This window comes from Euprymna scolopes, chromosome 1, assembly GCF_053919585.1.
Source record: "Euprymna scolopes isolate OS-2025 chromosome 1, ASM5391958v1, whole genome shotgun sequence".
In the NCBI taxonomy this organism is placed as follows: Eukaryota; Metazoa; Mollusca; class Cephalopoda; order Sepiida; family Sepiolidae; genus Euprymna; species Euprymna scolopes.
In genome coordinates, this window is record NC_136482.1 from 134,116,244 (window position 1) to 134,143,887 (window position 27,644).

The following is a 27,644-nucleotide window of genomic DNA, read 5'->3' on the forward strand; positions in this document are numbered from 1 at the left end:
GTGCCGGATATCCGATGTCAATTGAAGGATATAGTCCATCTGGCGAATCTCTCTGGGAGAATATTTGTCCCAGGAAGACTATAAAGCGCCTAACAGGGGTTTGTGGTCCGTGAGGATATGGAACTGCTGACCTTCCAAGAGCTGCCGGAAATGGCGTATCGCGGAGAATGCAGCTAACAGCTCTCTGGAAAATGTACTATAGCGTTTCTCAGTCTCTGTTAATTTTTTTGAGAAAAAGGAAATGGGTTTCCAGTCCGCATCACATTTTTGTTGTAGGACCGCTCCAATTCCAATTGCGGATGCATCCACTGCTAGGCACAGCTCCTGGTTGGGTTGGATGTGAGACAATTTTGCAGTCTCCTGCAACATAGCCTTGATCTTGTTGAATGCTTCTACCACGTGCTCTGAAAATACAATGTCACATTTCCTCACATTTGTCAACAAACTTGTCAATGGTAAAAGTACTTGTGCACAGTGAGGTAAGAACCTATGATAAAAGTTTATCAGCCCCAAGAATTGACGCAGCTGCCTCATTGTGGCAGGGATAGGGAAATTTTGAATGGACTTGACCATCTCTAGTGATGGGGATATTCCCCCCTCTGAAATATGGTGCCCTAAAAAAATTACTTCGGATTGACCAAAAGCACATTTTAATGGGTTTAGGACTATCCCATATTGCTTCAAACGTTCGAAGACCTGTCGCACATGACCGATGTGTTTCTTTCTAGTTTGGCTAGCAATAAGTACATCGTCAATATATGCACAGACGAATGGCAAATCTGACAACACCTGGTCTATGAACCGTTGGAATGTTTGTGCTGCATTCCGCAACCCAAAAGGAACTCGCATGAACTCGAACATCCCGAATGGGGTGATGATAGCCGTTTTAGGAATGTGTTCGGGCTCCACCGGTATTTGGTGATATGCTCGAATTAAATCCAATTTTGTAAAAAAAACGGTTATTTTGAGCCACTGCTGTCACGTTCTGGACATGTGGTACTGGGTATCTATCTGGTTTAGTGACTGCATTCAGTGCTCTGTAGTCCCCACCTGCCCGCCATGTGTTAACACCTTTGTTGACAAGATGAAGAGGTGAAGCCCATTCGCTCTTTGAAGGGCGAACTATGCCTAACTTCATCATTTGCTGAAATTCAGCCTTGGCCACTGTTACCTTTTCTGGTGCTAAGCGCCTAGCTTTGCTATGAACGGGCGGACCATTTGTTTCGATATAGTGTGTGGTGGAGTGTGGCAAAACGTCCCTATGGAAAGAAGGCACTGAAATTGAAGGGTATTCCTTCAAGAGACTCAGAAAATCGTTATCCTGGTTTGCATGTGCCACTGCTGGACACAATGGAGTACCAGTCCTAACTACCCCACATGCTGTGAGATGCGTTTCTGGATCTTTCAGACACTGGCCTGTTATATCCACCACCAAACCGAACGCCTGTAAAAAATCGGTACCTAAAATAGCACTGTCTACATCCGCCACTATAAAAATGTGGGTAAATGTTCTATGCAGGCCTAAATTAAGGTCCATACACTTCTCCCCATATGTGTGTATTAACGAGCCATTCACAGCTCGTAGTGTGAATTTACAGGGAGGGGATTTCTTGTCGCCTGCAGTCGCAGGAATGAGAGACACCTGTGCCCCGCTGTCCACCAAAAAGGACATACCTGAGCTTTTGTCCACCACATACAATAGGCGGCCTGAATGAGATGCACCGACAGTTGATGCCGCATTCTTCTGTCGGTTTAAGCTTTTCCCGAACTCTTGTAACTACAAGGTGGGATACAGGAATTTGCCTTCTCCCCAAATCTCTTGTGCTTCCAGCAAATGGTCCTATCCTGCCTCCGTTCTCTGGAGTGGCTGCGCGCACCCCCTCGCCTTTGCTTATTCTCGAGGGTAAGTCTCGCGATGTCCTCCGCCATTTTGTTCATGCGAGCTTCCAATCTGGTCTGTCCCTCCATTAGTTTGGAGAGTAGCTCGTCTTTCTCCGATGTCTGAACGCCAGCCACTGTTGACGACCGTGTCGACATTATATCGGCAATATGGTCGGCTATCTCAGCCACTCGTTCCACTGGCATAGATTCATCTTGTGCAGCTATTACCACCTTATACTCGGTTGGTATGCGCTGTAGGAAGATGTGTTTGACAATATTATTGTCCATTGTCCCTTCAGCCAACTTCTGCAGGCGCTTTAGAAACTGTGACGGCGTGCTATCCCCCATCGTTTCCTGTTCTAATAATTGTGAGATTCGCCTGTGTGCTGAAACTGACACAGCAGTTGTCACTCTTTCTCGTAGGGTGTCATATGGTTTCTCCGTGGGAGGAGATATAATTAGGTCTCTCACCTCAACGATAACATCCTGAGGTAATATAGTCGCCACGTGGCAAAACTTTTCAGTCTGTCCTGATATCGTTTTCTGCCGAAAATATAAATCTAGCTGTGCGAAAAACAAAGCAGGGTCATTCCGTACATCCGTTGGGATCAGACTGAATGTGGGCGACGCCATTTCACATTTATTTATGATTTTTATTATTATTATTATTTATTTTTATCTTATTTATTTATTTATAGCGACAGTTAGCTAGATGACACCGTATAGTAGTAATAGTAGGGACAGAGCAAGAGGAAGACGAAGTGTGACGTAGTGTTCACATCAGCCAATCACGAGACTGGCGCCACGTGCAAATTGAAGAAGACGCGGTCGGCCATATTTGTTGTGCGAGAAAAATGTGAATATCCCGATGAAAGGGTAACGATACTTGTATAAAATAAATCTCGGCACAAAAACGTAACTAGTCATTATTTTTTTTATTTTTTAGTTTTAACTTACGTACGTAAATGTTTTGTTTATTTATTTTTAACTACTCTGATGCCGGGATTCATGTTATGGATTATTTTTATTTAAAAATAAACTTTAATTTTACGCATTTTCCTTTCGTTATTAAAACATAAAAAAAACGTTGCTTTGCGTATTCTATGTTGCTAGTTGGGGTCACCACTGTTGGTACGGGTTTAGGTTCTTCCAAGTCCCAAAACTACCGACCAGCTTTAATAATTACTAAACGTACAACAAGTATAAACGACAAGAATTTATTAACAAACATGAAAACATGACAACACTGCAATTCAGAACATTAAGGTAAAAAGATTACTCACTTCAATAGTGGGGTTTACGGGAGGAGTGAGGACTGTATTCTAGAGTTGTACTCTGCCTGTCCAACATTGTCTTTTAGGAGAAGAACTTTTTGCGTCCGTGCCTCATGTGTACGGACTCTCCTCTTCTTTTCTCAAGGGACCTCACTCCTTACCCTACACTGGTAATCCGGTGCTCTTATTTATTCCCCTACAATCCTATGCTCAGTGAACATTTGATGAAAATTAACCTGGGAAAGAAAATTATCTGTCACCAGAAATTCCAAATGAATTTGTGAGGAAAGTGAGAAAATCAATCAGATCAAGGAAAGCAAATATTTTTGCATAATCCTGATGTATCTCACAAGGACCAGATGAGAGAGGTGTTGCACTATGTAAAAATTGACGAAAATGAAGTGAATGTGGAGGAGTTATTCCTCCGCTTCAACGGGTAAAAGTGCGGAAGAAATTTCTGAACTGATTTTGAAAGAACTGGAAAATGATGGGATTCAGATTGGTGACTGTATTGGCCAGGTATTTGACAATGCCGCTGTTATGGCAGGCCACAGATCAGGTGTGCAGAAACGCATCTCCAAAATCAAACCAAAAGCTTTATTTGTACCATGCGCAAACCATTCACTAAATCTGGTTTGTGTATGTGCAGTTTTTTGTAGTGGTTCACTCTGTTATGATTTTTGGCACACTGGACTGGTTATTCTCATTCTTTTCTGCATTTACACATCACTGGGACATCTTGATTCAGTTTACCAGACTGTGGAAACTATATGGAGCAGTTGAGCAGATGCTGTAAATGTTGTGATAAAAAAATATTGGAAATCGTCATTGCCCTGGAACAGCTCACAGAAGAAGGAAAAAATGCAATCACAACATCAAATGCATCTTTAATTCTCAACTCGGTATTGTCGTTTCCATTTCTTTGGAAAACTGTTCTCCCAGAATGATGCCCAGAAGTATCTTCAAACAAAAGGGCTGGATCTGCAACAAAGTTCTATCAGGCTGAAGGCATTGAGAGATTACCTTCTTCAGAATAGAGAAAAGATGGTGGACACTGCAATAGACGAGTCAAAAACACTTTGCCCTGAAATGGGGATAAGCATAGAGCGTCGTGTCTGCAAAATGAAACAAATGGATGGTGAAGGATTGACTGATGCAGCACTGGGGTTAGATTCTGAGTTGAGACAGGAATTGCTGTCTGGCATAGACAGGTTGACTGAAAGAATATCTTGTAGATTTCAACATTCATGATCTTGCAAGTAAATATGCTTTTCTTCCACCGTCAAATCTGCTTGATGATAATTATAATTGTCAGCTTGGTGAAGTTGACGAAGATATAGAAAAAGATAAATTCTATGCTGAAAGGAAGAAATTACAGTATTTTGTGAAAACTTCCAGAAAAGACCAAATCGATAGACTTCTTGAACTTTTGAACTTTACATACCACCTTGGAGATTTCGTCCCTACTATTGTGATCTTGCTGTGCATTTTCCTTACCCAAGCTATTAAGGTTGCCAGCTGTGAGTGCTCTTTTTTTAAACCGAAGCTCATAAAGAACTACCTTCGATCAACAATGAGCTAGACAAGGCTTACAAACTTGGCAATCCTCTCCATTGAGAGGGAACTTGTTGATGGAGTGAATTTTGATAGTTATACTTTGCTGAAAAAAAAAGCAAGAAAAGTCTGCAAATTTTCATCAGCCTTGTGGTAATTCTCTCACAAGAAATAATTTTATAACATTATTTGCAATTTATAAATAAATTTATTTAAAATTTTTTAAAACTATTTTTTAAAGGGGTTGAAACGTTATTAACAACAACAACAACAATTGTAAATGAAAATGATTTTATCATTTCATAACATTTTCTGATTTTCAAATGTTCTCATGTAAATTTATATAAAAAAAAAATGTTTTCTAAAATGTGTAACTCTCCATTTCTTAAATTTTGTGCTTAAACTGAGCGATTACACACACAGATTTTAAACAGCATCGATACAAGACGTTTTTTTCTCTTCGGGAGGCTTGACCTCTTAATAACAACATTATGAAGAAAAAGAAACTACATCGGACTATCCTCTCCTTGATAAAGCCATGTTTTTGGCAAACATTCGGATTTTACAACAACAACAAAAAAAGTAAATACAAATGATTTATCATTTCATAACATTTTCAGGTTTTCAAATGTTCTCATTTAAATTTATTATATTTGTTTGTGTAGCCAATGAATTTAATTTAACAATTTTTTTATAATTTGAATTATACGTTTTTGTTTTGAAAAATGTTTGGTTTCCTTTGTTTGCATATCCAGTCTTTATTTACTAGTTTACATAGCCAGTTAATTGCTTGCCTTATTTTTTAGGTGATATCCTTAATGACAGCCATGCTGAGATTATTGCTCGGAGAGCATTTCTTCGGTAAGCAATGTCTTTTTGGATAAAATTTTAAGGTAACATTTAACTGAGTATAAAACAGAATGAGTTGATTTGTAATAAACATAAGTTCATAAAAATCTGTTGTTCTTACTTAGAATTCAACTTAATTTAAAAAAACAAAAATACAGAAAAGTCTTTATGATACACCTGAAGATACCGGTCACAGAATAGAAATGTTGTATTCTAAAAATCACATAAATTTATCAAGTAGTTTTATTTTTATAAAGAAAATAATTTTTAAATAATTTGAAGTTATTAATGTAAAATCGTTTGCATTACAAGGCTGATCTAGTAAGTTTAAATTATTGGGGGCTTATCTGCCCTTGTGTTTTAATATAGTGATGTGAGATAGTCCTTTTTAGCTTACTCAAAAAATTTTAGTTAAAAATAAAACTACTTGATCAATTTATGTAATTTTTGAAAAATGACATCTGTTTTCCTGTATTTTTTGTATTTTTTAATTAAGTTGAATTCTAAATAAAAACCAAATCTGCCTTTTAATGTTTTGATTTCACAAATCAATTCATGATTTTGTGCATGAAAATCATGCAAATTCTTAATAAACACATATTGATGAGTCTACAGTATCAATGGAGTTTTTTTAATTTAATTTTTAGAGTTCATCAGAAATATTGATAATAAAATATTTAATTTATATGATTTATTATTAGTTATAAAACTGTTCTGTGTTAAATATGCCAGAACATTTATCCATAATTATTCAAAGCTTTCATTCACTATTTATTTATAAACATTAGATTGTGTAAAACATTCTAAAACTTTAAAATTCTGATGTAATGGAATAACCTAACATCTCTTCATAGATGAAATGAACTATACCCTCTCACGTGACTGAGAGAGAAGGAAAAAAGACAGGAAGAGAATAAGAAAATATGTTGAGTAACTCTGATGTCACGTGTATTCCCTTGTAAATAGCCCCCTTTGTCTTTCACCCATAACCCCGTGTTTCTTGCTGCATTCTTATTTAAAGTAAGGATATAACAAATTCATAGAAAAATAGCACATTTTTGTAATTTTTATGAGTTGGTATAGCGAGTTTAGTTGAATGTATTATATGTCATGGATCTGAAAATTGCAGATAATATTTGTATGAGAAAACTAAAAGTACCTTTAATTAATTTTATATATAACCCCCCCCCCCACCCCGTCACATGCTAAAATGTGGCAGATATTTACTTTTAATAAAAGTCAAACCAGTATATTTGTGTCACTATTATCTATTTTTTAATAAATATCAAATACAATTATTATTAGTTAAAAGTATTTAAAGAAAAATTTATAAAAAATTTTACTTAAAAATTGCCAAACAACCGTGAAAAACAAAAAAAATTCTATCTTTAAAACATTTCAGTAAAGCTTAAAACTTTAACGATGAGGAAAACTTTTTCTTTTTGACACTTATTTGAAAATTTAGCACTTTTGATATTCTAGTTGATTCAGAGTCTAACCACTACAAAATGCAGATGTAGCCATTAGTATTCAGCCTCAGGTTCTCAGTGAAGAGGTATGGTGACATGATAACTCTAATGCATTTTTTTCTTAGCTGTAGCTTGAGATGTCCTTATTTTTCTCTTTCTATTCCTATCCTTGTGTTCATGTCACTAATAAGAGTGCTGAAGGTAAATATTTTACCTAGGCTGAAATTATCCACCTGATAGTCAGGGATCCAAACCTTGGATTAATTCCCAAAGAGGCCATCAATCAGCAGGTACAAATACTAGGGTTGCTATATTGCCATTTGGTGAATGGATTTTAGACCATGCTTCTGGTGTGGCCTCTCAATATTTGTGGGATATGTTACAGCTTTTCCTCTTCATAGTGTGCAAAAATTATTTTCCGTTTCTTTTTCTCCTTTTCTATCCTTCTCTGCCCTGCTTTAATAACTCTGCTGATCTCTTCCACATAACTCCCTATTCCGACATAAAATGTCTCAAGAAAAAATACAAGAACTCCAACTTACAATGTAGAGCCCCAGTACCTGGTCTCCTTCTCCAACGTCAGAGGTCTATGTTCCAACCTTTCAAAAGTTGAAATTCAATTACACTAGATCATACTTAATTTATTATTCCTGTGTGAAACTGGTATTGGACCAACTGATTCCCTAGATGAGTTTGTGATTGAGCATAGAATATAAGCCTACATTAGAGATAATTTTCCATGTGGTAGAGATTTCTCCAAAGAAGATCCAAAATTGCCTTATATGTGCTTCCAAGTAGCACTTGCTCACAGCATCACATTTGTATTTGTCCTCTATTACTCCCACAACAACGGAGTTACTATCATTGCAAGTATCTCTAAGAAAATTCATTCCATCTTGTTGACTAACATTTACATCTGTAGATATCTTACTGCCAATGCAATGCTCTATCTGTACAAGAACCAATGTTCACAATGTTAAATGGCTAGCTCACTCAAACAAGACAGATGATGAGAGGAGGTTCTGTCATTGCTTATAACCTAACACAGATTATTCACGAACCTACCGTGTGCCTAACACTGACAAATTGTATGCAAGTCTGCTAGACCTTTTTCTTATATCTTGCCCAAAACTGTGCTCATTTTCTCTCCTGTCTCCACTGATCGCTTGGTTGTTTCAGTTAAGATAAAAGCAAAATATAATAAATCCTCAGATGTACCTCTCCATCATACAGTATACCGATACTCTACAGTTGACTGGGATGGTTTCTGAACATTTATATATCAGATATACCTCTGCATTCCATGTTTAAAAAATGTCCTCTCTAGTATCAGACCCGACTGACTAGTAGGTATAGACCATTTCATGCTCTCTAAGAAATACCAGCAAAAACCTAACAGCCAGAATGTGTTGCTGCCATTGCACACAGAAACTACTATTTTCATTGCTTACAATGAAATAGATGTTCTGAAAATAAAGCCACCTTTAGGACCATCAGTAACCACTGAAAAAGAGTAAAAAAGAATGTGAGAGTCATATGCTCAGTCTGTCAAGTCTAAAAATAGCTGAGCAGCAGCTTGGTTCCTATGAATTTTGGCGAAAACGAAACAGTCCTGAACAGAGACATGTCCTCTATATCTACCATCATCAATAGACACTATCTCTACCATTATCAAAAGGTAATTTTGTCAGCATCTGACAAAGCAAAACTCTTTGCTAAGAACTTTGCAGCAAATTCTACCTTGTAATCAGGGCTGCCAACCTCCATATTTCCTCTTGTGACTGAAAACAAGTCCTCAAACGTACCTCGCCATCATACAGTATAATTGACTGGTATAGTTTCTGAACATTTATATATCAGATATATTTCTTCATTCCATGTTTAAAAATGTCCTCTCTAGTATCAGACCTGACTGACTAGTAGGACCAATCTTAGTAGGACTGACTAGTAGGACTGCTGATCTTAAAAAAAAATATGACATACAAATATCTATGTGATGTTGCCAAGCTTATCAAAATCCTTGATTTCAGTAAAGCAACTAGTCCTAATGGCTTTCCATTCATAGTGCTCGAAAGGCTTTAACCAGAACTAACTCCCATACTTACAAAGCTGTTTAAACATTACCTTAAAGAGAAATGCTTCCCAACACCTAGGAAAACTTCATCAGTCTGCTCCGTATTTAAAAATTCTTTTGTGCATCATATTGGAATCTGTGATAAATAGAGAAGTGATCAACCATCTCAGTAAAAATAATCTACTTAATGACATGCAGTATGGTTTCCATTCTGCTAGATCTACAGCTGATGTGGTAATTGTAATATCACACATGAATCTCTTGACTGGGGCTTAATTTTTAGAGCAATTGCTCTTGACATATCAAAGGCTTTTAACAGAGTATGGCATAAAAGTTCCACTTTACAAGATTTCCAACCATGGAATAGCTGGAAATGTTCTCTGTTATTAAATCCTTTCTTTCTGAAGGTTTTTAAGAGTAGTCGTTGATGAGCAGAAATCATAGTATCAATGTTAGCATCCTCCAGGGTTCCATCTTGGGTTCATCACTTTCCTTGATCTTCATTAATGATCTCCCAAATCACATTTTTAGATGATTAATAGACATTTATGACACTATGATCTATGGCAACACTTTAAAGGCATGACAATGACCAAAATTTCTCTGATTGCATGACAATGACCAAAATTTCTCTGATTCTCTTTTTTCTGACATTCAGTATGTGGTGCAATGGGGAAAAAAGTGGTTGATTAATTTTAATGCATCTAAAACCAAGCTTCTCTCTTTCCATCATCAATGCTCTGACCCCCAATTTAAATGAATGGATCTCATCTTGGGGAAAACACCATGTCTTAACAAGCTTCTGGGACTGACATTCACTCCTTATCCGAAATGGATCACCGCAAAAATGGTTGGATCATTCAGTAGATATCTTACTGCCAATGCAATGCTCTATCTGTACAAGAACCAAGTACATCATAGGATGGAGTACTGTTGTCACATCTGAGCAGAAGCTACTCAGAGACCCTATCTTGCCTTGACAAAGTTCAAAACCGGCTTTGAAACCATGGATGCCATCTTCTCTTCAACCTCTTTTTCACAGAAGCCTGTCTCTGTACTATCTTTATATTCATGGCAAGCGCTTGTCTGAGCATCAAAATATGCTCTCCCCTTGCCAAACTTTTACAAAAAAACACTCATCTAGTTACAACCACTATCAACAAATTCCCCCATTCTCTATCTGTGCCTAAATCTAAATGCAGATTCCATGAACAAAAGTTCCTTCCTAAAACTGCCCTCTTGTGGAACTCTGTTCTGCTGGCCTGCTTTCCTGCTGACTTCAACATGGTCTATTATGAACAAATTCCTGTTGAACTGTTTCCTTAAATAATCAAGTTCTATCCAATTTCCATCCCTAATCATTATTACACTGTTGTCCCGATGACTACTATACACCCATTAACCTGTATCCTTGGGTGGCTTTCGGGCTTTGATATGAGGTGACTCCCTAGTTAAAAAAAAAAAAAAAAAAAAAAAAAAAAAAGATCATGGTTGTTAGTAGAAATTTTGTCTGCAAGTCTTTGCCGATGACTTTTGATGAAGCAACATACCATCTGTTTTGGTAGTTGATCTTTTGGTTTTGGCAGAAGTTTCTCATCAGAAAAGAACCACAGCATATCTTAGCTCCTGTCCTGTGGTTATGATTAGGTTAAGATTTTCATCTAGTCTTTTTCTCTTGCATTGACATGCATCAACTTGCTGGGTTCATTGGCAATGATCCTCTGAACTTCAATAATGAACTCTGGCATTCTGACAGCTTCAGATCATGGATCTTGCATTTTTCTCTCTGATCTAGTATTCTAGTCCTAATTCGATCTTTCAGTTCTTTTATGATTTTTTTTTTCTACCATCATTCTGCTGTTGCCATCTCAGAAGCAGACACAAAGATGGTGATGTCATCAGTCAACATGTTAACTCTGGTCGGCACTCCCCCAGACAAAACAATTCTGCGAATGGCTAAACTTGCTTTCCACACCTTAGCTTGTGAAGTAGCAGCTCCAATGCAACTCCTGATCTGAAATGGAACACGTACATCAAATCCGTTGCCAGGTCTGCTGGGAAAATGGTGGGATCATTCTACCGCTCCAGTAAATATTTCACTGCTGATGAAATTCTCAACCTGTATAAGAGTCAAGTACATCCAAGGACGTCTGGGCAAGACTTGCTAGAAGCACTTTATCCTTCCTTAGCAGAGTTCAAAATAGACTTTATAGCCTAGTCGAGGATGCCTTTTTCGCTTCTCTGCAACCTCTTTTCCACAGAAGAGATGTTGTGAATCTGTTTCTGCTTTATCGTTATTTTCATGGCAAGTCCTTGTCTGAGCTCCAGTCTATGGTCCCCCCTGGCCTGACTTTCATGAAAAACACTTGGCTAGCTGAAACCACTATTAATAATTTCTCCCATTCTTTATCTGTGTCTAAACCTAAATGTAGATTCCATGAACAAAGCTTCTTTCTTTGAACTGCACACCTGTGGAACTCTGTTCTGTTTTCCTGCTTTCTAACTGAATACAATATGGTCATCTTCAAGTCGAACGAAAACAAATTCTTGATGAGCCACCCCCTTAAGTAATCCAATTTACCAAATTTTCATTATTACGAGATTTTCTCATAGACTACTGTACACTCATTAACCCTTATCCTCGGGTCCTGGATATGACCTTAAACTATATCCGATGGTGAGGCCCCAGTTTGCGGACTTTGGGGAGTGTGGAGCCACCCCTTAATTGCCATTCTTCCAGGTCCATTCTGACCCGGAATGGTAGTACCTGTTAGGGTCACAATTATAGGTTAAATAGAAACCGACTTGAAAAAAAAATATATATATATATATTCTACTAAAAACTTTTTCTTCAAAATAACTGGATTCTGCATTTATTTAATGCAGAATCCAGTTATTTTGAAGAAAAAGTTTGATATGCCGTAAAACAACCAACCAACCAAAAAAAAAAAAGAGGCAACAGCAGACAACTCTGACACACCAATTGGGTGATGCCGAAAGATTTTGAGCATTCTCTATTTACCTGTACTATTGCTGTCAGTACATGGTACAGTATGGAGATCCACTTATGGAAGTTCAGTTTAAAACTAGCATTCTCTGAAACAGATGTCAGAAAGCGATGGTCAACCCTGTCAAAAGCTTTAAACTGATTCAAGTTCATCCACATGGCTTCCATGTCATCTTCTGTTCCTCCCTTTAGAATCATATGAATCAGATGCAAGTTCTGAATCAATCTCCCCTTCACAGCATATTTCTGCTCAGGTTCGATCAAATCTCCGATAACAACCTGCAGCAAAACTCTGTTTACTAGAGTTATGGGACTGTAGTAATCTAATTCTTCCCCACCATGCTCATCCCTCTTCCTCAGCAATGTGATTCCCTGGGATGGAACCTTTGCCAAACCAATAGTTGAACACATCCATCAGAATTGGTATAAACATACAATAGCCTCAAATACAGTTCGTAGGGCAGACTATCAAGTCCCGGTGATTTGTTGCAGCCGACCTGTTGCAGTGGTGTCAACACCTCGTACCTTCACAACTAACAACTCTAGTCACATCAAGATGGGAGAGAGTTGGCCAATGCTCCCAAAATCCCCCACAGATTTCCTGAGTTGATCCCAAAGTTCATCCCAGTGCTTCACACTCACAATATATCTATCCAAGCTATGCCTAGAAACCCTAAGCTCATCTGTGTTAAAGTTGACTGCTTCATTGAACACTTAGCCTAGCATTGGCCTTCATAATGCTTGCTAGCCTCATGTCGAAAGTCCTGCTAAGCTAGTTCTTGATTAACAGTTTCTATTCTAGCTGCTTCTTCGTCTTAGCCTCAGGTACTGAGTATATTTAACAGAAAACTTCCTAATCTTAGTTTTTATGTAACCCCTACAGGGCGGCTCAGGTGCACAGGCTTAGGTGGATGATGCACCTGATGCCGATCACTGTAGCATTAGCTGTGTTCTCGTCTAGTGGTCGAGTTCATCCCGTTGCCGTGGTTCACTCCCTGGCTTCACCTTTGACCTGGCTTCCAAACTGTCAACGGAGCCGTCTGAAAATAGTCCACATTCAACAACAGTGTTTTCAAACAAAGAAAAAAGTCAAAGGTTTTTCTTATCATAGACTGATTATTGCTTTCAACTTCACAAATAGCGTATACACAATTCGGCTTAGTCTTACAACAGGGACTGGTGGTTACTAACAAAGTACTTCACTTGTCTATCGTCAGTATAGTAGGAAGAATAAGTGCACAGAGACACGTGTATTCGAAGAGGTGCGTGCCGCTAAGGCACGTGGCAAAGAAACTCACGATCTCTACTTCCCCTTTTTTTATCAATATCGGTTAGTGGCAACTCCCCTCTCCCAATACGCCCTCGAGTGATAGTCAACCAATCAGCGGCCGCGCTTTTGTTTGGGGGGGGGGGGTAAAATAATGTCTTACCAACTCTGAATGCACGATCGCAGAAGAAAAAAGAAAATAATGAAAAGCAACCTTTACAATTATTAAAGAGAAAAAAAGAAAAGTTCCCCCCCCACCACCACTCCTCCTGCCACGTCAGTAAGGCAATAAACGTCCACACGCCAGGAAGATGGGTTGTCACAGTCAATTAACACTCAACGGGTCTACTTGGCATGTTCCCGGGATGGTCTTTTTCTCCACAGATAACGTTCATAGACTCACTGTCAGCCGGACTGTTTCTTTGTTCAACCACTTGACAGCAATCCTTCTTAGCAAGTCTTTCTATCAACATAAGTGCCCGTCTGTTCTGCTTAAGAATTATTTTTATGACTTTCATTCCGGCATAGATACTTGTTTCGGCTATCCATTCTTTGAGGGGGGGGGTATCATTTTGATTATCTATCAAGAAACAGATATATTCTTTTCAAAACATCATCAACACCATCATCATCATTCCCCTGAATTCGTGTCAATAGGCTGTCTCTTAATCAACTAGCAAGGTTCTCCCGGCCCCTCATCGGATCACATTTTTCTCCTTATCCTCTCTACAAAACCTCAATCTAGATAAGGCATTAGCGTGCAGTATTGTATTCCCTTTAACATACTCAATGTCAAAGTCGAATGCCATCAGTCTGATCACTCAACGTAATATTCTGGACGTTGTAACTTTCAGTAGTTCTTTTCTTGGGTTGAAAATAAATTCCAGTGGTCTGTGATCACTTTTCAACAACAATTTTTTTCCCTATCAAGAACTATTTGGCTCTATCCGTTGTCCACACTATGGCTAGTGCCTCCCTTTCTATATTCAAATTGTGTTCAGTCGTTGTTAATCTCCTCAAAAGGTGCATTTTAGGATGACCATCTTGTGACAAAATACCGGATACAGAATGCTCACTAGCGTCAGTAGTTAGAGTTATGTCCTTCTTAGGGTAAAAAATTTGTACTATTGGCTTTTTCGCCAGAATCTGTTTTAAGTTTTCAAAGGCTTTCTGTTGGTGTTCTAACGAAGTGAATTCCACTTTTTTTTTTTAACTTCGCAAATGGTTCTGTTAACTCATTATATTTTGGTACATATTTTCTATAAAAATTTACCAAACCCAAGAAGGACTCTGACTCTTTTATTTTTGGTGTAGCCACTTTTAGAATTTTCTCTATTAGTACTTTATCTGAAGAGATCCCTTCCTTTGATATTGAGTAACCCAAAAATGATATATTATTACTGTTGGTTACGCACTTTTTTGTATTTACTGTCATATTAGCATCTCTTAGCCGGTTCAGTATATTTTCAGTTTTTTTCTTTAAATCATCTTCATTTAAATCTCCAACACATATATCGTCTTGATAACAGATGGTATTTTCAACATTTCCTATTACTTTTTCAATTGCTTTTTGAAAAATTGCACTTGCCGTTTTTATGCCATATGGCATCCTTTCCCACCTTAACAAGCTATAAGTGTATTTATGGTCATTACTTCTTTAAAATTTTCATCTATGGGAATTTGTTGGTAAGCTAATTTTAGGTCTATCTTTGAAAATACTTTAATTCTGGCAAGTTTATGTAAAGCTACTTCTACATTTGGAGTAGGGTACTAGTAGGTGCAAACTTTATGGTCCACCCCTATTTTATAATCTCCACAAATTCTCAAGTCACTGTCTTTTTTCTTTAATACCACAATGGGTAATGACCATTTACTTCCTCCTGAAGGGACAGGTTTTAATAAGTCTTCCTTTATTAAGTTTTGCCACTTAGCTAATGGTAATAAATGCACTGGTACTTTTCTTGCTTCGTAGTAGGAGGGGGGGGGGCATTTTCTTTTAATTTCAGGCTAGCTTCATAATTTTTTAATTTTCCTGTTTTTTTTTTCATTTCTATCATTAATCAACTTTGTTGAATTTATTTTTAATATGTCATTCCCCATGCATTTTTCGGCAATTCGTAACTATAATGGGCACTACTTCATATTTTTCTTTTAGTTTTATTGAATCTTCAAAGTAATCCATAATTGCTATAATTGAGCCATCAAACTGATGTAATTGTATGTTGCTTTTTTAAAAACGGTTTTCCCATTTTTTTCCACAAATTTTTGGGTATTATAGTTACTTCACTGTCAGTGTCTATTTGCATTTCAACAACACAATTGTTGATTTTTATTTTTATTTTTGAATCTCCATTCCTTGATCCAGTATTTTGTATATTATCCTTCTTTACATTAAAAATTTGTCTATTTTAATCCTCTATTCTTTCCGCCTTTTTCATTTTACATATTTTTTTGAAGTGATTCTTTTTTAAGCACTTTGAACATGTTTTTCCAAACGCTGGGCATTTTTCTTTTTTCATTTCATGAATTTTTCCACAGTATGTACAATGTATCATGCAGTGATAATAGTTGAAATCACCCTAAACTCTAGAGCCAAAATGGAAGAGCCATTGCTCAAAACAACGAGATATTATAAAAAGGCCGACTGGGAAGCCATCAGGGATCTCATTAGAGACGCCGCATGGTGAAATATCTTTTCACTTCCTGCTGAACAGTGTGCAAATGAGACCACTGAATGGTTCAAAACAGCAATTGAAGCACATGTCCCCACGCGGAAATTTTATAGCAAGCCTCACTCTCCCCAATGGTTTACTTCCACATGTGCAGCTGCCATAGCGCAAAGGCAGCACACGTACCACAGATTTAACTGACATAAATCCAGTTCAAACAGACAGAAGTATATAGAAGCAAGAAGTAACCGTAAGAAAGAAATAGCGACAGCTAAGAGAGAATTTACTAAAACCACCAAAAAACGCATCGCTCAGAAATTAGAAACCCGTGACTTCTGGAAAATCTACAACAGTGTAGTAAATAATGGGCAATTAACAATTCCCCCACTATCCAACAATCATGAGGTTGTTTGCTCTGCAACTGAGAAGGCTAACATGCTTGCCAGTCGGTTTGCCTCCAACTCCACACTAGACCATGCTAACCACCCTCTCCCAGACTTCCCTTTGTGGACAGACGCCACACTTGATGATCTGAAAATCACACCTCCTCAGGTGCATGCTATTATAAAAAATCTTGACACTTCAAAAGCATGTGGACCTGATCTTATCCCGGCTGTGCTATTAAAAAAGTGCTCCGCCAAAGTAGCTCCAATCCTCTCCAAACTTTACAACAAATGCCTTAATGAATCTTGCTTTCCTGCCTGCTGGAAAACTGCTTCTGTTGTACCAGTTTTCAAGAATTCTGTCGAAAGAATTGACGCAGCAAATTACCACCCCATTAGCCTCTTCCCACTTTTTGCCAAAATATTTGAGTCCATATTTAACTAAGCTCTAGTCCATCACCTTACAGATGCTAAACTTCTTACCGACCAACAATATGGATTTAGGCAATCCCGTTCCACAGCAGACATTCTAACTGTAATCTCCAAGCGTATATACCATTCACTTGATAAAACAGGGGAGGGTAGAGTAGTACCTCTAGATATATCTAAGGCTTTTGACAGGGTACGAAGGTCTTCTCAGGAAAATCAGACCATACGGCATCACTGGAAGAATACTTAACATAATTAAATCTTTCTTAGATAAGAGAAAAATCCAGGTTGTCCTCGATGGCCGTACATCTAAACAATATGATATAAATGCTGTAGTGCCTCAGGGGTTTATCCTTGGACCTCTATTATTCCTAATATTCATAAATGACCTCCTTGACAAAACTGCCTCTGAGATGGGTATATATGCTGATGACACTACACTCTATAACAGGCATGACAGGAAAACAAATGAACACATATCTAAAGAAATGGCAAACACACTAGAGGATGACCTCCAATCTGTAGTGGAATGGGGACAAAAATGGATGGTCACATTCAATGCTGCCAAGACTAAACTTGTTTCCTTCAATAACTACATGAAACCTTCTCTACCACCAATGGCAATGGCCAAAGACTCTTTATCTGAAAGCACATCTTTTAAACTCTTCAGCCTAACGTTCACAGGAAACATGAGTTGGAACAATTATATTGAGAGCATTGCCAGGACCGCTGCGACAAAGATAGGTTCTCTCTACCGTGATAGAAAGCTACTGATGCCTGAAAGTATCCTGCACCTCTATAAGGCCACCATTCGCCCATGTATGGAGTATTGTCATATTTGGGCCGGTGCATTTGCTACTAGTCTCTCACTCCTAGACAAGGTTCAAAAGAGAGTCGCCAACCTAATAGGTCCTGAACTATCATCCAAGCTGTTCCATCGACACAATGTGGCATCCCTCTGCCTGTTCTACAAGTAGTAATACACACGGACGAAAAAACGCTTTGGATAATCACAGATTTCAAGGTAGTTCTACTAAAATAGCCATATTTTTTAAACCAAAGCACTTCAAGTCTTCAAATTACTACTGTTTTGTTCGGAAATGAATATACTTTCAAATGAATTAATAAATATGAATGTACATTATATATTTTAAGAGTTTTAAGCAAATAAAGTGATAAAAATGTGAACGTCATAAAATGACGTTTTCGGTAAGGTTTTGTAATGACCCCCCCTGTTTTCTAAAGGTCCGTACCGTGATTGTATGAAGAATTTCGTCATAAAATTTGGGAATCAATAAGAAGAGGTATTAATCTTAATACTGTCAAGTGTCCGAAATATTTTTGACCATTTCTTTTTTTGTCGTGTTAAAAATAAGACTTTAATATGCCGAGTATCGAACATTTTGAAAAAAAAATTCTTCGGACACCCAGTAGTAAGTAAATCAATCTTTTTACTATCTTTATCAATTAAAAGTATTATTTTATGTTGAGTAGGACCGCGGTAATTGATAATTTAAAAGGACCTACCCGAAAAAAAAAATTGTTTCTATTTCTCGAATTTGGTCAAATGAAGTTAGTATTACTAGCAGCAGCAGCAGCAGCTCCAGCCTGTAGAATCAACCATAGCACAGTGTATAAACAAACACGCGTTCTTTAATTTTTATTCAAGAACGAATTAAGAAAAACATGAAAATATGAATATAAATGTTCTTATGTTTAATTAGAGCTATTTTGTTATCAGAATAACATTAGTTTAGAACTATTCGGTTTTCAGAATGTATAATAACAACAATCCCAACCAATTTGGCATTATGAATCTGTTGCAATTTCTCACATTTTTCGTCAAATTTAAAAACATGGTTAAAAAAAACAAAATAAACTTTTGTAGATATATAGCTTGCATGCACTTTTATTCTTTAAATTAGTTTTGAACAGCGAATTAAAACAATGTTTTACTGCGAACAGCCACAAATGTTTTTTTTAAGTATCAAAATCTCGTTTATACATAGATTCGAAAAAGTTGTCAAAAAACAAATATATAACAAATAAATGTTATCAAAGGCAAGATAAGTTACTTTTCTACCTAACTGGATAATTTTCTAGTGTTTTTATTTAATGTAACATGTTTATTCAGCTCGAAAAACATACAGTGTTTACCGATGTATTGGAAAATTAAAAATGGCACCCGGCCCGACTCTCTTTGACACGGTAAGTTTGAGAAAAGGAGTTAAAAATTTAAAAAAAAAAAAAAAAACTATACAAAATACTGTTAAAAACTCACCGAATATATGTCAGCCTATGTCACGGGAACATATATTGAGCGAGTTTCTAGCAGTATTTTGTCTTTTTTATTTTTAACTCTTTTCCCCAAACTTACCGTTTCAAGAGTCGGGCGGGCGCCATTTAAAATTTTCCAAAACATCGGTAAACACTGTTTTCAAGCTGAATAAACATGTTACATTAAATAAAAACACTAAAAAATTATCCAGTTAGGTAGAAAAGTAACTTGCTTTTGATAACATTTATTTGTTATATATTTGTTTTTTTGACAACTTTTTCGAATCTATGTGTATAGTAATACAAACCCTCAAAATCTATATCAATATTCTTGAAATTTTAAAAGCAGTTAGAAAACACATCAAACTACAATTAGGAAGCTTTTTATTTCGTTAATTTTTTTTTCTACTTATTAAGCGAAAGATATTTTTACAACCTGCTCCAGCATAGTATAAACGGCCTATGGAATTAACACCTTCAACCTCGAAAATAGAAATCAACAAATTTATGGAATTTTCTTTGAAATTTCGCAACGCAGTTTCTTATTAAATTAAAACTAAATATATAATATAAAGCCAATAATTATGAACCGCTAACAGTAAATATGAGTGATGAACACTCTTTGAAAAAAAGCTCTCTTAACTTCACCTCTAATCCAAATTATGTGTGGCAAGTCTCCTAAAACACTCTTTAACCCTAACAATAACACTAAGTTCGAGTGGGAAGCCCCCCTCCCCAACAAAATACCTCTGTAAGCCACATACAAGCATCTAAAACAAACAAACAAAAATAGATCTTTCCTTAAAGAAAAATACACATAAAAATAAATTGGTTAACTGTCCTAAAATGCTAGAATGGCCAGGAAATGGCGAATTATTTTACATTAAATTTTTGTGAAACTAACCACTCCCCCCTCTAATATTGTTTTTGTTAGCTTTGTCTCTGTCAAGTTTTCAGTATGTTCACACATAATTTTCCTTAGCCCTACAATTAATTCAAAGTCCGAATGGCAACCCTTCACATATTCTCATTGCATAGAAACCCTCTTAAAACTACACATAATCATCTTCAAAAAAAAAAAAGCATGCATATTTTCCCATAGAAAAAAAACAGTTAACTGCCCTAAAATGCTAGAATGATCTGTAATATTTACATTCAATTCTAAAATAATTTGTTTATCTTTCATTAAAGTTTTTCATGGCATTTTATACATAATTTCCTAAAAAGGTATAATCACATTTTTTTTTTTTTTTTTTTTTTTTTTTTACAAAGGCATCACCACATTATCAAGGCCCAGAGGCCACTCAAGGATAAGGGTTAAAGAGTGTACAGTAGAAGTTGGTCAATATAGTAATCATTAGTAATGAAAATTTGGTAAATTTAATAACTTATATGGAACGGCTCATCAAGAACTTATTTACTTTAGACTTGAACAAAACCATATTGTAGTCAGCCGGAAAGCAGGAAAACGGAAGACAATTCCACAGGCGTGCAGTTCTAAGAAAGAAGCTTTGTTCATGGAATCTACGTTTAGGTTTAGGGACAGATAAAGAGTGGGGGAAATTATTGATAGTGTTTACAGCTAGACGAGTGTTTCTTGTGAAAGTTTGGCGAGGGGGGACCATAGATTGAAGCTCAGTTGAACACTTTCCATGAAAATAACGATACATCAGAGACAAACTCGCAACATCTCTTCTGTGAGATAGAGGTTGCAAGGAGGAGAAAAGGACATCTCCTACGAGGCTACGAAGTCTATTTTGAACTCTATCAAGGCAGGCCAAGTCCTTTCTAGCAGCTCCTGCCCAGATGTGGCAACAGTATTCCATCCTTGGACGTACCTGGCTCTTATATAGATAGAGAATAGCATCAGCAGTGAGATATCTACTGGACCGATAGAAAGATCCCACCATTTTTCCAGCGGCCTTGGCAACAGATTTGATATACGTGTTCCATTTAAGATCAGGAGTAATGGTCAAGCCCAGAAGCTTGTCAAAACTTGAGGCCTCCTGAAGACGAGAGCCATTCATTTCAATTGATGACAAATGTGGATTAGAATGTTGATGATGTAAAGAGAGAAGCTTGGTTTTAGATGCATTAAAAGTAACCAGCCACTCCTTTCCCCATTGTACTACGTGCTCAAGATCAGAGGAGAGAGAATGTGAGAGAACTTGGTCGTTTACTGTCTTAGATGTGGTACCATAAATGGTAGTGTCGTCAGCATAAATGTCTACAAATGATGTAAGGATATGATTTGGAAGATCATTAATGTAGATCAGGAAAAGAGTTGGGCCCAGGATGGATCCCTGAGGGACACCGGCATTAATACTGTGAGCTTCTGATTTTTGCCCCTCAACTACTACTCTTATGAACCTATCAGAAAGAAATGATTTAATAATTGAGAAGACTTTTCCAGCTATACCATAGCTAGCGATCTTATGAAGTAAACCTTTATGCCATACCCTATCAAAGGCTTTAGATATGTCAAGAGCAATTGCCCTAGAAAGATTGCCACCGTCGAGAGATTTGCTAATCCTATGCGATATAACTGTAAGGACATCTGCTGTAGATCTAGCAGAACGGAAACCATATTGAGTGTCACTAAGAAGGTTATTTTTGTTGAGATGTTTGATTACTTCTGTATTTAATACAGATTCTAGCAACTTACTCATGACGCACAGGAGACTTATTGGCCTGTACTGAGAGGGGGATGAGCGATCACCTGAATTCTTAAATACAGGGCATACTGATGAGATTTTCCAGGGAGATGGGAAACTATTCTCCTTAAGACAACGTTTAAACAGTTTTGTAAGTATGGGCGCTAGTTCAGGTTGAAGTTTTTTGAGTACTATAATTGGAATACCATCAGGGCCAGTTGCTTTACTGGAATCAAGGTTTTTGATTAGTTTGGCAACATCACGTACAGATATACGTATATCACGTAGCGTGTTTTCTGATACAAGAGGAAATATTGGGGGTTGGCGGTCTTGGTCGCAAAGGGTAGAATTAGCTGCAAAGTTCTTGACAAAGAGTTTGGCTTTGTCTGATGCTGACGAGATTACCTCAGGTCCATTGATAATAGTTTGGAGGGGTGGTCAGAAGGAGTTGAGTGGGGTTAAACAGAAGGTGTTAATCTACAATAATACCAAAGAAATATTGCAATATATTCATTTTTAAATGGTCTTATGTTTAGATTTAAGTTTTTTGTACATAAAGCACATTACAATTCAACTTTGAGTTCTGCAACTTCTTTTCTGTTTATGGATACATGGCATTTTTAAGGAATTGCTGCATATTTATGCACATTTACTGCAGATTATTTGGAAACCATAAACTTTGGGAGATTTTCAGTTGCATATTCTGATTCCTTGTACAAAAATACACTTATATGGTAAATTTCATTTCTTAGTCTTGTGTTTTAACAAAGATATGACATTTTTACTGAAAAAGTAGTGTAAAAAATGTGACGAAACGCATATGGTCTTAAAGAGGGAAAAATATCCAAACGTGTGAGGCACAAAAATAGCCATAACTTCCTTAATTTTAATCAGATTTTAAAAATTTAAAAAGATTCTTTCTTAGCTCATCAAGCTCTTTCTATGCACACCAATATTGAAATATTTCAAGCTATTTCAATTTTTTCATGTGTATTGCTACTACAAGTACTTTGATGGTGAATGTTCCGACGAGCTGTAAGCACTTATACCGCCTCTACATAAATACCCCAGACAAACCCAACAAGCATTACAATCCCACCCCTTCACAGTAAAGATCCCTAGATGTAAGAGAGCCTTCTACTCCAATAGTTTCTTCCCCAGAACCGCTAGGCTTTGGAACTCCCTGCCAGGTTCCTGCTTCCCCAACTGTACTGACATGCAGAAGTTCAAGTGTAACGTGAACCGATCTTGCTGCTCAACTCCCCACCCAGTACTCCTGTAGCCTGTGTCCCTAATAGTAGCAATGTGCCTTGTTTGGGGGTGAAAATGTAATAAAACAAAAGGGTATGGGGCTGCTTTTTCCTTACTTTTGTTCTTAAATCTTTTCTTGTCTTTGAATGAACCAGGGAGGAGCGAGTTTATGTCAGTCTTCTTCTCGTTGGCTAGCTTTTTTTTTTTTTTTACATACGCATCACCACTTATTAAGGCCAAGAGACCACTCGAGGATAAGAGTTAAAGAGTGTACAGTAGAAATTGGACAATATAGTAATCGATAATAATGGAAATTCGGTAAATTTGTTAACTTATATGGACCGGTTCATCAAAAACTTGTTTACGTTAGACTTGAAGACAAGCATATTGTAGTCAGCTGGAAAGCAGGAAAACAGAAGATAATTCCACATGGAATCTGTTATATAGCGTCTGGACCCCTAGGTTGGGAACGGTAGTTGTTAGTTAGTTCCCCACTGCAACAAAAACTCAGTAGCCGTCTTTTAGTGATCGTCTAGTTGTTTAATTTTCTGGTTGTTATGGTAACGGCTAAGACGACAGAGTTATTTCCCCCTTGACTGTGCATTTTTCATTCCCGACTTTCTGTAGCTGTCATTGCTTGTCATAACAGCGATCCCGGCTGGCAAGAAATTAACATGCACACAAAGGTCAGACGTAACTCAGCATAACAAATCAAGACGTAAGACACACTGGCTTTTTATATAAAAATATATTTTGTTTTGAAATTATTTTCTCGTTTTACACAGAGATTTTCAATAGTTCAAACTTTAACAGTGTGGCTTACTGTTCATTTCAGTGATGGAGAGGGGTGTGTGGAAACGTTATACTCTCGACAATTGCACGTTTCCTATCACTGTCTCTCTCTTCTTTTTCTTCTCTCTTCTCTCCTCCTTCTTCTTCTTCTGGTTAGATTCCAAAAATCACCGCTTATATTAGCGTCTTTCACTTGGTTTTTTCCAATCCATGCGATCTGTCAATCATAGTGTTCGATACCGGTGCGCGTGTCTGTTGGTCACGTTTTGACAATTTTTCGCCGCCTCCTGACCTCGATCTATCGTGACCGACTATTGACTTTATCGATACACGTGAATTTATCTCACATGCTTACTTTGTATACATGCCACAGTTGCAAGGAATGTCACGTTTCCTTGTTTTGTAAACAAAAAAATCGTCGTCCGATTTCTCTGTTTACAACGTAACCACTGTCTTCATCAGAGGAGTTCTCTGTCTTTTATTTTGTCCCTTGCTTTTTGTTTTTTCTACTACTGTTGTCATTGAGCGTGTGATAGGACTGTGGCGAAAGAGACTGCATTCTTTCGTTTCTGGCCCACCACTATGCTCCACTCTTTCTTGGCCTCTCCCCAAATTTTTGTCAACCTTGGGGTTGGTGTTTGCATTGAAGCTGGGGCAGCCTGAAGTGCTGGTAGGTTGAGTGTTGACTTTTTCGGACAGATTTTTGCCATGTGGCTTTGCCTCTGGCTAAACCAGTAGTGCAGATGGTGCCCCTCCATCATCACATTCCAATTCTTATACATCATCACCATTGGAATTGCTAGGAAGCATTCCCTATTCAGCTTTATGGCCACTGTGTAATCAGATATATTGACTCTGCCTCAAGACCTTATTGGGTCCACCTGCTCAATATCCCCAAACTGGCTGAAAAATGCTCCTGGTATTCTGCGTTCAGCTGAGCTGAGGCATTTAGTACTCAGGTTACAGCTTTACTCACCCACTCCTCAATTCTTTCTGGAAGAGCTGGTCTGCTTCATCTTTGATGAGGAGGAGGATTTCCCACATAGTATAGTTTCTCTAGCAGATGTATGTGGCAAGCTCTTTGAGAAGCATCTCCTCCTTTAAAGTCAGTGGTGTAGGTAAGAGGGGGAAGCGAAAAGGTGGACCACTCCGGGTGCCAATACAGGAGGAGTGACAATGTCACTCCTAACAAAATTTTTTGATCAGGCTAAGGTGCCAAAAATAGTCTGAAAACAGTGGTGGAGACGCAGGATTTCACAGGCGGCATATGACCCCCAAGAAATAATCTATGACCTCCCCCCCTTCGTCTCCCAAGTTTTGCCCCCTTCTTCTCTGTCAAAAAATTTCTAATAAATTGTCGGGAAATTTGTGAGTAGAAAAAATCGCAATATTTTCAGCTTTTATCTTTCAGTTGCTACAATAGACATTGTAATATTTTATTGAATGATATGGTGTTTTAACTCTGCATTATTAATTATATGACACTATTGGTGTCATGAATGCATGTAACGAGGTGCATATTGCAGTGAGGGGGGGGGGTGACCGGACAGGATAGCGGAAGGGGCAGAAGAGGGGGTGTTGATGTCTGATTGGGACAAAACAGAAATGTCTATGGGATTTTGTCAGAAATAGAAAAAAAAAACAAATAATAATTGTTTTTATCTCATTGTTGATATATATCTGTTAACATGAAAGGTTGTTTTTAAAACCTCTGTTGAGAGGTATGAAGAGATCCAGAGATTCTTAGCTGATTAAGGCTGACAGCTTAGAATGGGGGTCAAGGAGAAAGGGTCGCTGCCAAGCATTGTTCGACCTGGAATGACTAATCACTCCTAATTTGATAATAAGTAAAAGCCTCAGTGCAAAGGAGGGTTAAAATTTGGTAGAGATAAGTCGAGGGGGAGGAGTAGAGATTAGGGGAACAGAGAGAGAGAGGTGCTGAGTGGACAAGACAAAGGGTAAGCTCTAAGAGGAAGAAAGAAAGGGTGTTTGTAACCACTCTCTGAGGGAGAGATGGAGAAAAGGGGTTGGATTTTTAGAAAAAGGAATTCTAAAAAGAGTAGAGTCGTAGTCAGCAAACTGAACGGCTGGGCTGGTCAAGCGCTCCCGATTTGGGAGCCTTCAGGGCCTGATATTATGATGTTAACTAGCCTGTGTTAATGGGAAATCTGTGACTTTACTGGTCTGGTCTTACATCGTTTCACTGCTATAGTCAATTTAGACAGTAGCTGTTATGAAGTAATGAAATTAATAAATAGTTTGTTATTGTTATAAACCGGAGTTCTGTTTGTTTGTGGTGAGGACTCTTCATTTTGCAGCAAGCCGCAAGGACCAGCGGAGTGATTGATGTACCCGGAGACTACCTACATAGGGTAGGAGATGATTCGATCGAGAGGCAAAGCGCCTCACCATGAAAACACAGTGGGTGAAGATGATCAACAGGCCAACTTGTGACGGGACAATGTACGATCGAAAGAACACCTGTCATATCGGGTGGAATCCGACGACGTTAAGGACACCCGGTGTGGTTGGTGTAGTATCGGTAACGTTATAATAACGACAAAATGAAATGCAAAGCCAAAAGTGCAAAACTTTGAGTCTTTCCTGTGTATCAATTCGGTGAGATACAATTTTCCATTGAGTAAGCGATGTCCTTTTGAATATAGTGTTGAGATTCGAGAATCAGAAAAATCTTAACTTTTTGGGGTATTGGAATTAAACATATATTTTCAAATTTATTTGGACATTGATCGGGTCTTTTGTCAGTAGAACAAAATCATCTTGTGTGAGTAAAGGATTTTTTCATTACTTTAAAAATACTACAAAGAGCATATCGATCCTATTGATAAAAGTATTTGAATCTCTGCAAATGCCAACCCTACGTCATAGTTCATGCAGAGGTGACAACAGTTATAGAATTGCCTCAACAGGCTATACCGTCGGATGAAAGAGACACTCATTCCACACCAAAATCGTGGCAGAATGATAATATAGTCAACCAGTCTAATTGCAAGACTACTGCGATTTGCCTGTAGACGTAGCTCACACAGATGGTATGTGAGCTGTCAAAAGATTCAACATGACTCTAAATCAAAGCAGAATTCCATACCACATCGACTGTCACACGGGTAACCAATGGTCACGACTTGGTGTGCCAGCACTGGGCACAGCTATCAACAAGTTTACTACAGCACCAAAACATAGGCTAGCAAAAAGTAGACATACCATCAAAATATTCACCTTTAATGTTCGGACGCTTCAACTCGCATCTCAAATATCAGAACTTGTTGCTTCATCCAAAGTATACAATATCGATATTGTGTGTATTCAAGAGCACCGTCTCTTCCACAACAACATGGATATAAAGTACCATGAAATTGGTAACAACTGGACACTAGTATCAGCGTCAGCATGGAAAAATTTGACGAAATAGTACCATTGGGGGAGTAGGACTTCTGCTTAGCCTTCAAGCATTGAAATCATTGAACAGTGCTGAGAAGATAACACGAAGGGTAATTCTTGCTACCTTCAGTGGTAATCCTGCTACTACTGTTATTTGTTGCTATAGTCTTACCAACGTCGGCGACAAACAAGAGATCCTGAATTTCTACGATGAACTCTCAGCAATAGTGCGCTCAATCCCCAAAACATAATTTATTGGTTATCGGGGATGACATGAATGTGCACATAGGACGGGAAGACAACAAGCATAAATTCTCTTTCCATGATGGAACAAACCGAAATGGAGAGTATCTATTAACTTTTCTCCTTGAAAATAATCTACAATGCATGAATACCCATCATCAATCCTCAA

General features: G+C 37.7%; 1 protein-coding gene across 4 annotated transcripts in view; it reads left to right on the forward strand.

Annotated features, from left to right (window-relative positions):
* Nucleotides 1–27,644, forward strand: part of LOC145270916 (tRNA-specific adenosine deaminase 1-like) — a 235,289-nt gene that overhangs the window by 43,541 nt on the left and 164,104 nt on the right. For 3 of the 4 annotated variants that reach the window (XM_080126565.1, XM_080126618.1, XM_080126497.1), the window contains one exon: nucleotides 5,516–5,570. The exons of the other annotated variant lie outside the window; for it this stretch is intronic. In XM_080126565.1, the coding sequence (XP_079982691.1) occupies nucleotides 5,516–5,570 (55 nt within the window). The remainder of the gene's footprint in view (nucleotides 1–5,515; nucleotides 5,571–27,644) is intronic. 4 annotated transcript variants of the gene reach the window in all.